Below are 17,859 nucleotides of genomic sequence, written 5' to 3'. Positions count from 1 at the left end.
AAACAATGGTTGGAAACTGATCAAAAAGAGAAGCAACCTGGAATTAAGGAGAAATTTCCTGACAGTGAGGACAAGTGACCAGCAGAACAGCTTGCCTCTAGAAATCGTGGGCACTCCATCAATGGAGATTTTTAAGAAGAGGCTAGACAGTCATTTGTCTGAGATCGTATAGGTTCTCCTGCTTAAGCCGGGGCCTGGACTAGAAGACCTCCAAGGTCCCTTCCAGCTCTATTCTATTCTAGTTCAAAATTGTGAGAGATGGAGGTTCCCCTGCCCCAATTATGTACTTTAAAAATATTTGGAAATTACGTAGTAGGGGAAGGAAAATCATGAATGAAAAAAAATGAGCATGTAGAACATTCAGATTCTCTGAACACAGAACTTTAGTTGAGAGATTCTTTCAAGATAGAGCTGAAAGGAAAATTTTCAATTTTAAAGTAAACATCAACTAGAAAAATGTATCTATTCTTTTTGTTTAGAGATTAAACACTGTGAAAGCCTTGATTTGAGATAAAACAGACAACTAGGAATACATGACTGCAAAAAGGTCCCTGAACCTCAGAAGGAATGTTTTCTACATTATTCTGGCAGACAGACACACTTATTAGCTTCTCTACTTAGAACTTTTATATCCCTTCCTGTCTCCGCCCCCCCTCCTCCTCCTTTCTCTTCCGGGGATGGAAGAAGTGCTGATCCTGGGGCCTTTGCCTCGCCTCAAGCAGCCCTGCAGTTCTTGAAGACTCGCTCATGGGAAGTCTTGCGCTGAGCCGCTTTGGCTTGTTCCCTCTCCTGCTATCCTGGGCTGGGCTGGGCAGGGCCGCATACCACCTGCCACGTGCCAATGTACCACAGGTTGTACGCGTACCACTGGTTGAAAAGCCCTGCTTTAGTGAATAGGCAGGCTTGAGTCAATGTTTCCTCTTTTCTCAATGACCAGGATTGCTCAAGTTCATGAGTGAAACATTGTTTTAGTATTTATTTTCCTGAGCTTTATTCTTGTGATTGGGGGGGCATAGTAAAAAGGATTTTTTTGGGGGGGGCATGCGTTCTTACCACATTTCCATTACATTAATTGTTTTTTTCAGTTGAAATGGACTTGGGCTGAAACTCAAAATGCTTTAAAAAAGGAGAGGGGGTAATTCTTTTCAACTTCTCTTAATGCCAGTACTGAAAAAAAAATCAGATTCTTTCCATTGTGCAGTTTTTATGAGTGAGGCCTGAGTGACTGTTTTTGCTTATTCCTACCAAAATCTCTGTTCAGAGACAAACTTTTTATAGCCAATCAGATAAAAAGGAGGTTTTCTTGCTTGCCCTTCTATTCTGTTACTTCTACATTTTCTTGGGAATATTTCATTTTTGGAAGACACGCCCACACATCCACATTGGAAATTTTTGTTTCTCTGATATATATTCCTCTTTTTCGATCATTCTATTTCCTACTTCAAGGCGGTATTTTTTATTCACAATGAAATAAAATGAAATCCCTCTCTTGAAATGAGTTAAAGAATTAAACTTCAGCTAAAGAATTTTGCAATGAAACAAAGGGACTAAAATGTTGGTGCAACTACATTAGGTGTTGACAGTTGGAAGAGCTCCAAAGCAATAAGTTAAATCATTCTGTACTCTTTATCCTCTGGTTCATCATATAGTCTCATTACAGGATGGTAATACATCACTGTGCAAAACCCAACCAGCCATGCCACTAGAGTTCCTCCCAAGAAGACACAGAAGGTTAATAGACAGATGTATATGAAATCTTCTAGTTGTAAGTGCAGAAGACACGTGTAATAGAGCTCCAATTTTGCTCTGATGAGAGAAAAACCCTGCATTTCTTTTGGTTTGCTGCAAGTGGTATTCTCAAAATCTGCAAAAAAGAAACATAAAACAAGAATAATTCTAGTGTGAATTTTAAACAGTTGCTGGTATCTCTACAACTAGATTGGCTTTTTTGGCAGCTTCAGCACACTGCTGGCTCAAATTAATAGTTATATGATAAGACCGTCAATATATATTAAATATCCTTCTTGAAATATAACAGTAATAAATTGCTATTTCCCTTGACAAGTCAAGCCTTTTCATGGCTTTCATTTCTTTTAAGGCCAATATCCAGTATTTTCTAATTCTGCCATGGACAATTGGGATCAGCAAACTAGTCATTAAACAAAGTGACTGCTAAGTGAAACTACGACTGTGCTTATGATTTTCTTCAGAGTTCTTTTGCTTGATAAGTCTACAAGAGTCATAAATGCGAGGATTGGTTGCAAAGTTACTTTTTAATCATCATCATAACTGCAAGCTCTGTGCAACTGAGATCTATTTATACTTCTGATCATCTCTGTTTTAAAACCCTTTTTCTCCCTTTCGATCTGCTGAGTCTATTTCAATTCTAAACAACAAAAAGAATACCTAGTTTTAATATCCCTATATGATTTATTATACAGATTCAAACACCCTGTTAATAGCCAGAAACATATAGCTAAGCCTAAGATGAACAGAGGACACTTTATATGCCCAGCATAAAAATTAATTATATAAAACACTGATATAGCAGCACTGCAATTAAACCTTCTTTATGAAAACCATAGGCTGCTTTATACATACTGAGTTTGCAAGTAATTAGGAACAAGGAATTGAACATGTTTACATGGTATAGGCATTATCAGATAACTATAAATAAAGATATCACCATGGGCCAACAATGGTAAATTTCAACTGAGTTCAGAGATGGTATCACGGTACTGATGTTCTGACTGCACAGACTACCGTAATCTGAGGATTTGTGAAAGTTGTCTGTGGCAGAAATACACAGGGACTCAGTGGAGTATAATTATGTAGGTCTGTGGATCTGACAGCCAATTGAAGAATCTACATTCCTAATGAAACAGGAATAAAAGAGGTATTCATCATGAAGTCCGATCTCACCTGGGGACTTAATATCAGTATTTGTTAGCCAGTTGCAGAATGTCAGAAACTTGCAGTCACAATTCCAGGGGTTACCATTTATTCCCAAAATACGAAGTCTGTACAGGTTTTGAAATGTTTCAGCACTGAGGTAAGACAAGCCACAATCCCTCACATCTATATATCTTAGAAGACTGTTCTTCTCAAAGGCCCGTTGCATAATCTCCACCATCAATGGATTGCCAGAGAGATTTAAGAGCACCAGCTTACTCAGTTGTGAAAAAGTGAAGGATGTTATATGAGAGAGCTTGTTGAAACTGAGATCCAAATATGTCAGTTTCTCTAATCCTGGAAAGCTGAAATCCAAGTCCATTGTTATCAGATTATGGCTGCAATCGAGGTGGACTAGTTCACTGAGATAACTCATGGTTAATAGTGGTAAATTGGTTAGGTTGTTCTGTGCTAGAATTAGTTTTTTGGTAGTCAGAGGAATTGTGGTTGGAAAGTTGTATAATTTTTTTCCTGTGCAGTTCACTTCCCACTGGTTACAAGTACATTCTGTGGGGCAACTCAGGGCCTCTTCTATCCATTTCATTCCAAGTGCAAGAATCATCCACAAAAGTGTGGAACTATGACAAGAGATCGGAATGAAATATCCCATCTTGTAGATTTCTCTCCTTTAGCTTCATCAGAAGGGGACTTGCCTTTTTGAAATTTCAAATGCAGAAGAGAATGTTAGTTTATCAGTTCCTGCTAGAAGAAAGAGCTCCAAGTCATCTCAGTTGTTACTATCACCTTTATGACATCACCTCTTTAGCTCATTCATTTGGAATCATGATGGTGATGTACAAGCAGCTCTGCCTTTGTCAACTGTCTTAATAAATATTCACTTCTTTTTTTTTACCATTTATGCATGTTCAAGTATTTCATACTTTTGTAACCATAATTATATTATTACATAGCGCAATAATATTTACACAAAAGAGTGAAAAATATATACACTACATGATGGTTTATATGTACATTTACATATATGACCAAAATTCTCAAGACTATATTTTCTATAAAAATAACCAAGATGTAGCTGAGCCAGAACAATTCTAGGTCTAGATGGAATTAGCAATAATTCCTAGTTAAATATACCTGCTTGTTTTTCTCCAGTTCAATGTACATCTCTCCAGGTATCCTAGTTATAGCAATAAATGACTTTTTGCAACAAATCTAATACTGTATAATATTGTAATACTAATTGTTCATTTTTCATTATTTTAACTGAAATTATAACTAAAGAAGTCCAGCAGCAAGCAACAAGTATCGATGTAACAACTAACATAAGAATTTTTATTTGAAATCCCATGGGATGATGTAATCTTTTCTACTGGACATCCTAGAGTGCAATGTGATGCATAAGGACATCTTTCCCCAGAGCAAAACCTTGAATCCAAAGCCTACAATCTGAGTGAACATGTCAGCCTCCATCTCCAGTTTCTTGCCCTCTTTGTGAATAAAGTGGGCTGTCCTTTGTGCAGCAACCATGAGGGAGAAATCATGTGCCATCTTCTCCAAATATCTCTGTATTTTTTCTGTGCCTAGTAACTTTTTAATTTCTGCATTTATGGAGCTCTCTGGAACTGAAGAGAACAGTGTAATGTTCCTCCATGTCTTCCATGCAGGTGAAGTGCAAGAGCTCTTTTTCTGTGTGCAAAGGCCACTGGGATACTCAGGCTAACAAAAAGGAGGCCCTCAGCCTTCCATCTCCATAACCAGACACTCTGATGAGGAGAAATTCTCAGGACTCCTCTTTCAGGTATGAGGTATATGTTCATTTTTTAAAATCCATAGTCTTTCTATGACAGGAGAGAGTGCCTAATATTGAATTCACATGAGGTAATGTGTTTTTATTTGTAACATTCATCTTATCTTTATGTGTAAAAGCTACACATAAGAAAGGCCCTTGACTCAATTTGGTTGAAGTGATAGGTTGTTTTACTAAAGTTATGCAGTTGTAGCGAAACTCATGACTGGAATGTACTAATAAAAGGATACAAACTAGTAAAAAAAACTAGACCTAACAAAAGAGGAGGTGGAGTTGCATTATATATAAAAGATCACTACATCTCTACAGAAATACACAAAATCAAGGATGAAAACTTCCTAGAATCCATATGGGTTAATATAAAAGGGGGGGGGAAAGAGATGCTATATGTGTATACTACAGGCCACCTGTCATGTCTGCCTCCATTCAAATCCTAAGAAAGAAAATCCTCAACTCCATGGCTTTAGAGAAGAGGTACTTTTTCTAAGAATGAACTGATAGTAGCAAAAGCAAGGCAAGATTTGAGTAAAAACCATGTGAAAGTTACACATTGAATGTTTACCCACAGCCCTCCCCCCAGGATCCAGCCCAGGCAGGCCAATCAATCTCCAATATGATGTTATGAGCAGATGGTGTATGCCTCTGGAGGCCCAAGATGGTTGGCCTTAGTAAAGTCTAAACATCTTTACTCCATTGATAGGGAGCAATCCTCCCTTCCATTTCTCATGGGAACACTTATACCAGCTCACTTCACCACCCCAAATACCAAACTCCCCACCCCCTATTGCTATGGCAGCAAAGGGCAAGCAAGTGGCAACTGCAAGCTGGAAATCTGGCTGTCATTCGGCCCCTTTTCAACAGAGGCATTAGCCCTACAAAAAATATATAAAGCATAAGAAAAAACAACACAACAAGTGAATTAGGGAACATTGCTTAATCCAGGTTTATCAGGATATTTCCTGCGAAACACCTGAAGAAGTTTAGGGGTCCGAACATTGCAAGCATCCACCCATTCTGATTGGGAAGGAAGGAAATGCTTCCATGCCACTAGGTATTGATTTCCTTGACTTCAAAATGCTGTTCCCCCTCTATAAGAATGGGCGCTGGAGGGGCTGGATGAGTGAGGTGAATAGGAGACAAATTTTCAGGCTTTGGCAGGGCAGGTTTCAGGCCCAGGTACAGCACGGAGACGGCATTTGTTGCGCTGGTGGATGATCTCTGGCGGGCCTGGGACAGGGGTTATACCTCTGTCCTGGTCCTATTAGATCTCTCAGCGGCTTTTGATACCATCGACCATGGTACCTTGCTGCGAGTCTTGGGGGGTTGGGAGTGGGAGGCACCGTTTTACGGTGGTTCTCCTCCTACCTCTCGGGCCGTTTGCAGACGGTGTTGGCAGGAGGGCAGAGGTCAACCCCGAGGCCCCTTAGTTGTTGGGTCCCCCAGGGGTCGGTCCTCTTTTCCCTCCTGTTCAACATCTATATGAAGCCACTGGGTGAGATCTTCTGTGGTTTCAGGGTGAGGTATCATCAATATGCTGATGATACCCAGCTTTTCATCTCCACCCCAAACCGACCCAGTGATGCCCTCGACGTGATATCCCGCTGCCTGGAAGCAGTATGAATCTGGATGGGGAAGAACAGGCTCCAGCTCAACCTGGCCAAGACTAAGTGGCTGTATGTACCAGCATCTCGTTTAGTCCAAGAGGTTCCGTCTTTGGTTATGGGAGGTGAGGTGTTACCTCCCGTTGATAGGGCGCGCAACTTAGGCGTCCTTCTGGATACACGACTCAGTTTTGAAGATCATATAGGAGTTGTGGCCAGGGGGGCATTTGCCCAGGTTCACCTGGTGCGCCAGTTGCACCCCTATCTGGACTGAGATGCTCTACGTACGGTCACTCATGCACTCGTTACCTCCCGTATAGATTACTGCAATGCTCTCTACATGGGGCTGCCCTTGAAGACCACCCGAAGGCTCCAGCTGGTGCAGAATGCAGCCACGCGGGTTGTGATGGGAGCATCCTGATACTCCCATATTACACCCATCCTGCGTGAGCTACATTGGTTATCGGTTGTCCTCCGGGTGAGATTTAAGGTGCTGGTTCTTACCTATAAAACCCTACATGGCTTAGGCCTGGGATATTTGCAGGACCGTCTGCTGCCAGGAATGACCTCCCATCGCCCGGTGCGCTCACACAGGGAGGGCCTCTTCAGGGTGCCGTCGGGTAGACAATGTCAGCTGGCGACCCCCAGGGGGAGGGCCTTCTCTGTGGGAGCGCCGGCCCTGTGGAATCAACTTCCCCTTGAGCTCCGGACGGCCTCGGATCTCCGGTCCTTTCGTTGCGGCCTTAAAACATTTCTCTTACATCAGGCTGACCTGGACTGACGATAGGGATTTTTAAATAGAATATTTTTTTAATATTTTATCATTTTATCATTGGGGCTTGTTAGTTTAATCCTTTTTAACATTTGTACTATTGTGTTTTATTGTTGTTAGCCGCCCTGAGTCCTTCGGGAGATAGGGCGGCATATAAGTCCCAAAAATAAATAAATAAATAAATAAATAAATAAATAAATAAATAAATAAATAAATAAATAAATAAACAAACAAACAAACATGGAACTGGAAACAGCCCTCAGGGCAGTTGAAGGCTGTTTTCCATTCATCTCCCTCTCTGATGCAAACCCTGTAGTAAGCTTCTCTCAATTCCAACTTAGTGAAAATTCTCCCTTTGGCTAAATGTGCCAGCATATCTTTCATCAAAGGCAACAGATAAACATTTTCTATGCATACTGCATTTAATCCTTTGTAATCAATCGAGAGACGAAGGGTGCCATCTTTTTTCTCCTCAAATAACACTGAAGCAGCCACTCTAGCTGGCTGGATGAAACCTGGTTTCAAGTTCTTGTCAATAAAGGCACACAACTCATCTACCTTGCGTGGAGTCATTGAATAGATTTTTGGTTTGGGGAGCTTTGCCTCAGGGAGGATCTCTACACTGCAGTCCATGGGGTGGTGGGATGGGAGCACATTGGATCCCCTCTCACTGAATGCGTCTCTTAAGTCCCAGTATTCCTTTTGGATTTTCTCCTCTCCCTTGGTGAGTTCTTGTACAGCAACCCCTAACTTCCTTGTCAGGTTTGTTCTTTTGGCTTCTGGTGAGGGATTCCTCCCCCATCTCTCTACTAGCAGAGGTCAGATTTTTAGGAGCCCTTTTCTTCAATTCGTGAGAGGATTCCACTTGTGCAGCCAGGACAGTCTGAGCAAGAGGGGTCTCTCCATGTCAGGTGCCACTATAAAACTCAAGAGCTCTTTGTTACCCATCTTCATTTCCACAGGCTCCATTACGAAGTGAGCTAGGGCTCCCCCTGCACTGATCCATCCAATTGGCAGAAGGCTATGGGCACCCTCAGTACCTCAGTCCCAATTTTTCCATGATCTCCAGGCTAACCACACACCTTGTGCAACCCAAATCCAATAGGGCCAACATCCTTTCCTGGGTGCCTTATGAGGGAACCACTAACTCCACAGAGATGGTCACGGGGGTTACATGTTGACTTACCAGGGTGCTGTCATCGGAATTGGATTCACTTTCCTCTGGGGGAGTTGGAGGTCCCAGCCCCTCCTGGGTAGGAGGGGCAAACTCAATGACCTCCATCCCTTTCAGGGCCATTTCATGGAGCTTTGTGGTGGCTTCTCAACTTTCCTACCCCCTGCGGCTGCAGGTTTGGGGCTAGATTTTGCTGAGTGACAATCCTCTGCTCAATGCCCTTCTTTTCTGCATTTGAAACAGGCTGTGGGCTGCTGCTTAAGTGCTGGCCACCTTTGGTTGCTTTTGGGGATTCTTTATGGGCAGGAGGCAAGGACTTTCTCCAGCCACAGCCACCCCAGTGTCAATCTCTAACCAGGTCTATTTCCACCTCGTCCGCCAGTACACACCAGCTCTGGAGATCTCAAGGGCCCCCTGTGAGATGCAGGTGTGGTAGACTTCATTACTGAGCCCATCCTTAAAACATTCGACCAGGATCTCCTCAGGCCATGTGGCCAGCTGACATGCCAGCTCATGGAACTCTTGAGTGTATTCTGCCACTAACAGTCATCCCTTGGTGATAGTCTTCATCTGGATTCTGGCTTTGTGCTCTGTTAGAGCAGGCACATCAAACTCGTGATATCACGTGACATCACACAACATATCGTGAGTTTTTCCCCATTGCCGGCAATGGGGTGGGTGCAGTTTTGGTGTGATGCATCCGGCCCATGGGCTGGCAGTTTAATATGCCTGTGCTAGAGGGTCCTCAAACTGCTGAAGAGCTATCATATACTAGTCATAGTTTCACAGTTGGGGGACATTGTCATTGTGATGAGAAACCATCCACTCTGCTGTGGTTCTTTCCAGGGCCATGGTGACACATCTCACTTTAGCAGTCTCTGATCCCAATTTGCTCCCATACTCCTGCATATAATTCTAGACTTGACCTAGGAAGGATCCCAACAATTTGGAATCCCCTCTGAACTTCAATCCAGCAGTGGCATTTTAAGAACTTGCCACCTTTGGGATGTAGCTCCCCCAGTTGAGGCAGCTGGAGGAGCCATGGCTCCTAATGGCTGTGTGATTGTAGACATTGCCAACCCCTGCAGAGCAACAGAGGCAGCTGCAGCCACTGTGGAGGTGTCTGTTCCTGGCTGGCCTTGCTGCTGGGTTGCTGGGCAAACATCTAAACTAGAGTTTCTCCGGCTTTCCAATTTTCAATCACCTCTTGCAGCAGATACAGTGCATGGCTCAGCATGAGGTCCTAATGTTTGGAGTCAGAGGGGGATCTCACTACAATCACCTTCATGGTCCTCCACTCTGCAGGATCCTCCATGGCCCCTGGTAAAAGTCACCCCTGCAGATGCTCCTCAGGGTCCTTCAGCCACCCTACACTCAGTGACAATGTGGGTTGAACCAACTTCTCATCAAGCTCCAGCTTCTCCAGCCATTCCACCTTATGTTAAGTGTGCCATGGGCGTGGGAGGGTTGCTCCTGGGGCTCTACATTTTTCCCAGTTGCTCTCGTGGGTTGACATCGAGTGCTTGGCTCCCATGGTAGACTACAGTCTCCAAGTTGACTGATAAAGCAGATCTTGCCTAATGTAAGGTCTGTCTCCATTGGCTGAAGAAATAGATGAACTTTTTGCTAAGCAATTAACAAATGTATGTAAGAAACATACCACAGTAGTAATGGGAGACTTTAACTAGCCTGATATCAACTGGGACACACTCTGCAGCAAGTGGGAGATCAAACAGATTCCTAACCAACTTAGCTAACAACTTTGTCATCCAAAAAGTAGAGGAGAGAACTAGAGGAAAAACTATAAAGGTAAAGGTAAAGGTTCCCCCGCACATGCGTGCTAGTCGTTTCCGACTCTAGGGGCCGGTGCTCATCTCCGTTTCAAAGCCGAAGAGCCAGCGCTTGTCTGAGGACGTCTTCGTGGTCATGTGGCCGGCATGACTAGACGCCAAAGGCGCACGGAATGCTGTTACCTTCCCACCGTAGTGGTCCCTATTTTTCTACTTGCATTTTTATGTGCTTTCGAACTGCTAGGTTGGCAGAAGCTGGGACAAGTAACAGGCACTCACTCTGTTACGCGGCACTCGGGATTCGACCCGCCAAACTGCCGACCATCTGATCGACAAGCTCAGCGTCCTAACCCACTAACCCAATAGAGAAGAAGTGATCAGGGAGGGGGGGGGGAGAAGTTGCCAGAACCTTGGGCAAGACTGACCATGTCATACTGGAATTCAATATAATGCAAACAGAGGCAATAGAGTATAACCCAACCATTGTCTTAAACTTTAAAAGAGCTGATTTTAACAAACTCAGAAAGAGTCTAAGCCAGGGGTAGGCAACCTTGGCTCTTTTATGACTCGTGGACTTCAACTCCCAGAATTCCTGAGTCAGCATAGGTGACTCAGGAATTCTGGGAGTTGAAGTCCACGAGTCAATAAAAGAGCCAAGGTTGCCTACCCGTGGTCTAAGCAAAATTTCATGGATAAAAATCCTAAAGGGGAAAACAAGTCAAGAAGCATGGGAAACACTGAAAAATACAATCATAAAAACCCAGTCCAACACAATACCACTAAAAAAGAAAAACAAGAACTCCAAGAAGAAACCAGTATGGTTGCACAAAGATTTCTTCTTAATTTCTGGTTGCTTTTCTCCTTGATTAGTTTCCATCCATTATTTCTTCTCTTGCCCTCTGGTGCTTTGGAAAATAAGTTGACCCCCTTTTCCTTGTGGCAGCCCCTCAAATACTGGAATACTGCTATTGTGTCCCCCCTAGTCTTTCTTTTCTCTAGACTAGCCATAACCAAATCCTGCAACCATTCTTCATAAATTTTAGTCTCCAGGCCTTTAATCATCTTAGTTGCTCTTCTCTGCACATTTCCCAAAGTCTCAACATCTGTTTTTGTTATGTGGTGGTCAAAACTGAATGCAATATTCTGGGTGTAACCTTACTAAGGTTTTATAAAACATTTTAAGAACTTCATGTGATTTTGATTCTATATCTCTGTTTATAGAACCAAGGACTGTATTTTTTGGCTGCTGCTGCAAGTGATAACAATCTGTAACTAAGAGAATTCACTGTTGAGAAGGATATGCTTTAACCTAGCAACAGTTGTTAGGTAAAGTATAATCCATCTACTGTAATTGGAGGAGAAATTGCTATCAGTTCATTGTGACACAGAACCTAACAATGGAGGTGTTATCTAAGTATACTTAAGTCTTCACAGTATTGGGGCATCACAACAGAAGATTTAATGACCTATATAGCAGTGAATAAGCTTGCAAGTTATGTTCCAAATCAGAAATAATAATGACTAATAAGAATAAACAAATTGAGATTTCAACCCTTGGTAAATTAGCTGCTCATGTCCCTGATATCATTGTATATGGAGATTTTGCTGAGGAAATGCCTTTCATTGAAAGCTTTGATGGTGTTCTGCTCTTTATGGATATTTCAGGTAAGCAAAGGAAATCAGTGTGCCACTGAGGGAAGGGGACAGATTTCAGAGATATTTTTTTAAAAAAATGGAAACTTAAGGTACTAAATGAGAAAAAATAGTGCAAAAACCTTTGCTGCTCATCCTGAAAATAAAGTTTTAAAATATCCATATAAACACACAATAAACCTCAAGGGAATTATTGATTTTTCAACATGTGCATCTATTTAACTATTATTTTTCTTTTCCTGTGCAAAAAAGGGTCTTACTTTGAGGATATATAAATGCACAGTGCAGGAAATAATGCTCTACATGTCAACTGCTGTCAAGGAGAGATTCTATGGAGATTTTCCTTTGTCAGCTGAAACTTATAGCTGCTTGTTTCTCTTCTCTTCTCCAAGCAAAGTCTTTCTTTTGAAAGTCTAATGAGTCAACTCCTGCCTGTCCTTCTTTTATCTCTAATCCACAGTCCCAAAATGTTATACTAACAGCAGTTGCTTATGATTTTCAAGGTTTCACAGCTCTGACAGAAAAGTTTAGCATGAACACCAGCTTGGATCGTGGTGCTGATGAATTAACACAGACCCTTAATCGCTACGTGGGTGACATTGTTGAAGGTGAGCTTAGAAATGTGAAGAATACCTGTCATAAACAGGGTGTTTTCAAGCTACCTTGGTTTGAAAACAGGTCTTTACTTTCTGGAAAAGCAAAAAAGCTGTGCACAGAGAACATGGGTATAAGACAGATCCACAGATATTATTTCTTTGTTATAGAGCAGTGATGGCGAACCTTTTAGAGACCAAGTGCCCAAACTGCAACCCAAAACCCACTTATTTTTCTCTGGGTGCCAGGTGGGCGTGGCCTACAGGGTGGGCGTGGCTGTGGTGGTCATGGAAGATTGGGTGGGTGTGGCCAAGGTGGATGTGGTCACCTCAATGTTGCCTATGGGGAGGGACACCTGTGGGGGGTGGGCAGGGTTGGGGGAGATCCAGGGGGTCTCTGGTAGGTGTGGCGGTAGGCAGGAGGCTCATCCTGTGGGATAAGGTGAGGCAGGGTGGGGATGCTATTGCCATGGGGCAAGGCAAAGGTTGGGGCGGCTGCTGCCTGACACCATCGGCCATCGCACACAGAAGCCAGCGAGCACATGGGAGGCGACGGTGTCCGTCAGTATCCACAGCCTGATGGCCCCTCAACTGGCACACACTCGGGTTCCACAGTCCATCGCCAGCAGTTCAAAGAAGCCACCTCAGAGATGGATGGTCAGGCAACAGCTGAGGAGGCGATGCAGTGGGTCATGTCTGGGAAAAGGAGAGCATGCGAGGCCAGGAGAGATGGGGGGGAGGGAAACCAGCCATGCTGGGATGCACCAGGCCACATGGGGCCTCGGCAAGTTAGCAGGCGGATGATTGAAGAGTGCCATAGGTTCGCCACCACTGTTATAGAGCTTCAGCTTCAGAGATGCCAAATTCTCTCACTAGTCATATTGCAGTGTCTTGTCAAGGAATGTTTCCAGTTAGTAATGCCATTGAATATTTATTAGGCCAACTGCGTATTTGCCACATTAAAACACGGGCAGTAGATTCTCTATGAACACACTAATGAAGTAAAATACACAATAAAGGATTAATTAAGCAAAGCACTGCAAAGAAACTACAAAGTATAACATAGACAGGGAATATCCATAGAAAAGGCAATGAAAAAAGACATAGCAACATTCAACAAAAAATGTAGAGAGAGAATAAAATCTCACATCCCTTTGGTATTTGGAAATCCTTATCAAAAGCGGGATTGGTTGGAATAGTCTGGGGAATATTGCCCAGACTATTCCAACTAATGTAAAACACCGTCCTTGGGCAGGCCTCTTCCTACATCAGTTTCTGAAAATGTGTGTAATATTCTACTGCAATTATTCATCTTTCTATTTGCTTAGATTTCTTGGCTAATAGTTTTTATCTATTATTATCTTTAAGTTTGTTTGAAGCTCATCTAGCTTTGAAGTGACTCTGGGTAGGTTATTAAATGTTTACATGAGATAGTACTAGCTCATCTATTACGTCATCATTACATGATGGCAAAGCACTTTTAAAAGATATAAACTACTTGAATTTGACTATAAAACAAAATATCCAGTTAAGGTATTGGGCTAACAAAGATTAGAAACCTGAGAACTTTTGAGAAGCTAAAGCTTCATCTGGCCATAATCTGCACAAACATGTGGTACAGAAGCCATAGTATATATAAAAATACCCCCCACTCCCAAAAAAAGGTTGCACCACTTAAGCTTCCTCACATTTGCAGGGTATTTTTTTTTACATACTTAGAATTGGCTTCCACAATAGCACCACAGCATGACATTTCTGATATGCTGCAACTCTTGTGTCTCTTCCCACCTGCAAAGATTTGACTTGCAAAAGATATGAAAGCAACCTTTGAATTGTGTGTACAATGCTTGTTTTAGGGTACGTCGGTTTGAATTAGGTTGCACTTCCTATTGATACATTGAATGTTTTCTGATGAGGAAGATTTGAAAATGAGTAGGCTAGAAAGAAAACATCTCCAACTGATTATGTGTGCAAAGGATGTTTATGATATTATATTTTTTCTGCATTGGTAATAGCCAGATTATTGAAAATGGCAGAATCATCTGAATAACTTCTAATCATTTAGAAATGGTTGGCTCAGGAATTCTGGGAGTAGAAGTCCACGTGTTATAAAAGAGCCAAGGTTGCCTAGCCGTGGTCTAGAACATTTAGGTTCCGACCCTTCACTGCCAGTCAACCACCACCATCAAATCATAGCTAGCTAGCTTCTTCTGTTGCCCCCCTGCCACAATTCGGGAATAGGGCGGTATATAAATTCAACTAATAAATAAATAAATAAATAAATAAATAAATAAATAAATAAATAAATAATTCTCCACCGCTAATGGTGCTCCAGCCCTTTATCCTGGCCCATTCCTCGAGGCACAATTGACCCAGGCGTTTCACTCCATGGGACAAGTAGCGACCAGCCAATCAGGCAGCAGAGCAGCCTTGTGCCCTGTTCAGCTCCTGACCTTCACTGCTTCTCTCTCACATGGGCCTGATGTCAGGGGAGGGGGCTACGTGAAGAGCCATGCCTCTTCTAAAGAGCTGTCCACACCGGCTCCCTCTCCTGTTTGGCTCCACCAGTCATTCACAGAAGAAATGGGCTGATGTGTGTTGCTGGAAAGGACACTGTAATGTATTGGCCTTATCTGTTTTAATTCACTTGCTTAATGTCTGACTGCTTGCTTAATGTCTGACCTACTTTCTGTGTGTTTTGTAACATCAGGCTTCTGGGCAGCATTGGCTAAGCAGGGGACTCCCAATTTTGCAAGCTGCAACTTTTCCTCTACTGTTCCATGCTGCTAGTCCTATGCACGCTCTGTCAAGCTCTGCTATTGTTTCCATTTACAAAGAAGTCCCTCTGAGTTCAATTCAGTAAACTCCATTTAAAGATGGAATGGAAGCTATAAACACCACCCATGAGCAGAAAGGGGCCTTTGGGGCTTCAAGGAGATATATTTTTAATATTGTGGTTCTGAGGTAACTTTCATTTTAGCAATAAAATAACCTACCAATAATTAAAAGTTAAATTATAAATTGAATCATAAAATGGCACTTGGCATAAGTGTCATAATGAATATATGCTACACTTCAAATGTTTCTGCCCACATTGCTAGTTTCGTGCCCACTTGAGGATAATCATAACGGGGATATGAAGTGTAGCAGGTGGTGTGGCAAGTCAATAGCTGTTCTGTTTGTAGGAAAAAAAAGAACAACAATTAAAGTAAACCAGGGCATTTTCTCTAAAAGCAACTTTCTCATGGAATTTTCTCTACCCTGTAGTGAAAGATCATTTGTAAATTTCTTCCTTTTTCTTTCATGTATAGAAATACTGGTGTTTGGAGGTGATGTCTTGAAATTTGCAGGTAGGAATTGTGAAAAATAAAAGGAGTGATTTTATTTTTACACATCAAAATCATTATTTTTTTTCTTTCATTGTGTTAGTTTACATCTTATTTCAATACAATGATATTTATATAATATACTTAATTTTGTTAACATTGTATTGTTTAGATATCCAGAATATGGGATATAAAAATATAAAAAAGAGGAAAAAAGGTGGACATTTTATTGTTATTAATTATAGTTTAGGATATTGGTGTTATGAACATTAGGATTATTTGGTTTTTTCATTCAAAGTTTAGTATAGCTTTGGAAAGTAAGAAGATACTGTACATCAAAGCATTGGTTATACAGTATAATAAAGGATTTGAACATAGGCTAAATTATTTGTTTTTGAAATGTATGTTATATTATTATTAGGTATATCTCTTGGTATGCATGTTTATGTATGTTTACATAGGTTGATGGAAGGAAAAAGTAGATGTTTAACAAATGTAAAAGACTAAAATGTAGGAAAGAAAAATATGAAGAAAGAGCTTTTAAGTTTCTGACTTCCCTTTTTTTACACATCTGCTAATTTGCAATTTCTATAAGGATTAGGCCTCCTTAAAAGCCAAACTGTAGCTGGTTACATTTACTGTGGTACATGATATATTTTATGTATGGGAAATATTCTTACATTTAGTTAAAATTCTATTGTGTATGTACTGTATGCTGCTAGTTTTGCCATGGCCACATTTTCTTCAAGTTTAAGTTCCTAATCAGAATTGTGTCTTTCTTCCAATACTGAACAAAATTAATTCTTGTTGCTGTAAATATATTTATTATTAAATTTTAATATTTCTTGGGGTTTTTTGTGAGATTATTCCTAATAAGGAATGTCCACTTTTTTAAATTCCATTTTTTCCTGCATTGTACCACTTCTTTCTAATTTTGAGGTTGGTTTTACATGTCTATCACATGTAATAAAGCATTCCTATACATATTTGTGTTGGAATTAGATAAAATTTGCTGACAAATAGAATAGAAGAGAAGAGAAGAGAATAGAGGTGGAAGGGACCTTGGAGGTCTTCTAGTCCACTCCCATGCTCAAGCAGGAGAACCTATGCCATTTCAGACAAGTGACCGTCTAGTCTCTTTTTAAAAATATTCAGTGATGGAGCACCTACGATTTCTGAAGGCAAGCTGTTCCGTTGGTTAATTGTCCTCACTGTCAGGAAATTTCTCCTTAATTCCAGGTTGCTTCTCTCTTTGGTCAGTTCCCAACCATTGTTTCTTGTCCTGCCTTCTGGTGCTTTGAAGAATAATTTGACCCCCTTTTTTTGTGGCAGCCCCTCAAATACTGGAATACTGCTATCATGTCACCCTGTTTCTTCTTTTCTTTAGAATAAGTTTTGGATGTTAAATACTGTGTTGTTGTTTTTTTTTAAAAAAATCTCTCAATGTGTGTATGTTTTAAAAAAGCAGTTAATGTTTCCTTTTTATTTCTTAGCTAAATTAAAAAGAAGCAAAATTGCATAATTTGAGAAAACCAAGCTTTATATGATTAGAGAGCCATGTGTTGTTGTGTAAGAACAGCCTTTTCCCATCTGAATGTTTACCCCAAAGTTGGATGTGCTTATCTCACCCCTTCTCTGAAGCTGCCATCCCACACCCTTCCATTATTTGGCCATGCTGACCACACACCCTCCTACATCTTGCAACATCTATCCCAAGTCTGATCACACTCATACTGTGTCATACCAATCCCTTGTGTACCATCCCACACCTGGCAACAACCACCTATCTGCTTGCTAGGCTACTTGCAAGCTCTCTGGGGACTTACAATTTCCTGCTGGCTTCTCCATTTTATTGGAATATGGCAGGATATGACAAGGAGGTCTTTTGTTAATGAACCACAATTCTTGTTTGAAAACAGCAGTGGCAAATGCTGGGATTGCCTTTGCTAAGCACTGCCAGGATTGCCATTGCTAAGGTCATATGATGTCATGCTTTACAACCTCACCATATAGTGACAGAAATTCTGTTCCTACTTTTCTTTATCTAAGGACTACCTGTAGTATGTCTGATTTAGTATGCTCAAGCATACAAATTCTTAGATAAATTAAATTATTTGTAATATCAGCCAACTATAATTGAATTTATTTTAGACTGTTTCTTCACTATGATTTCTAGTATCATGCAATAAATGTTGTACTGATATATAGTAATAGCAAGGTGGACAGGATTTAT

General features: G+C 41.3%; 3 protein-coding genes across 3 annotated transcripts in view; 1 reads left to right on the top strand and 2 right to left on the bottom strand.

Annotated features, from left to right (window-relative positions):
* The window catches only part of MGST3 (microsomal glutathione S-transferase 3), a 112,657-nt gene that overhangs the window by 34,577 nt on the left and 60,221 nt on the right, over window positions 1–17,859 (bottom strand). The window lies entirely within an intron of this gene.
* Window positions 1,608–8,387, bottom strand: LRRC52 (leucine rich repeat containing 52; the record flags this gene model as incomplete). Its single annotated transcript, XM_083358159.1, has 3 exons — window positions 1,608–1,864; window positions 2,923–3,442; window positions 8,277–8,387. 3 exons carry the CDS (start codon window positions 8,385–8,387, stop codon window positions 1,608–1,610), a joined length of 888 nt encoding a protein of 295 aa, XP_083214285.1.
* Window positions 11,572–17,859, top strand: part of ADCY10 (adenylate cyclase 10) — a gene marked incomplete at both ends in the record, with an annotated part of 87,913 nt that continues 81,625 nt past the window's right edge. The window contains 3 exons of the mRNA XM_083358158.1: window positions 11,572–11,719; window positions 12,211–12,315; window positions 15,612–15,650. Of these exons, the coding sequence (XP_083214284.1) occupies window positions 11,572–11,719; window positions 12,211–12,315; window positions 15,612–15,650 (292 nt within the window). The remainder of the gene's footprint in view (window positions 11,720–12,210; window positions 12,316–15,611; window positions 15,651–17,859) is intronic.

This window comes from Vipera ursinii (genome assembly GCF_947247035.1).
Source record: "Vipera ursinii genome assembly, chromosome: 3".
NCBI classification, from domain to species: Eukaryota; Metazoa; Chordata; class Lepidosauria; order Squamata; family Viperidae; genus Vipera; species Vipera ursinii.
This window is presented reverse-complemented; position numbering and strand designations above follow the sequence as displayed.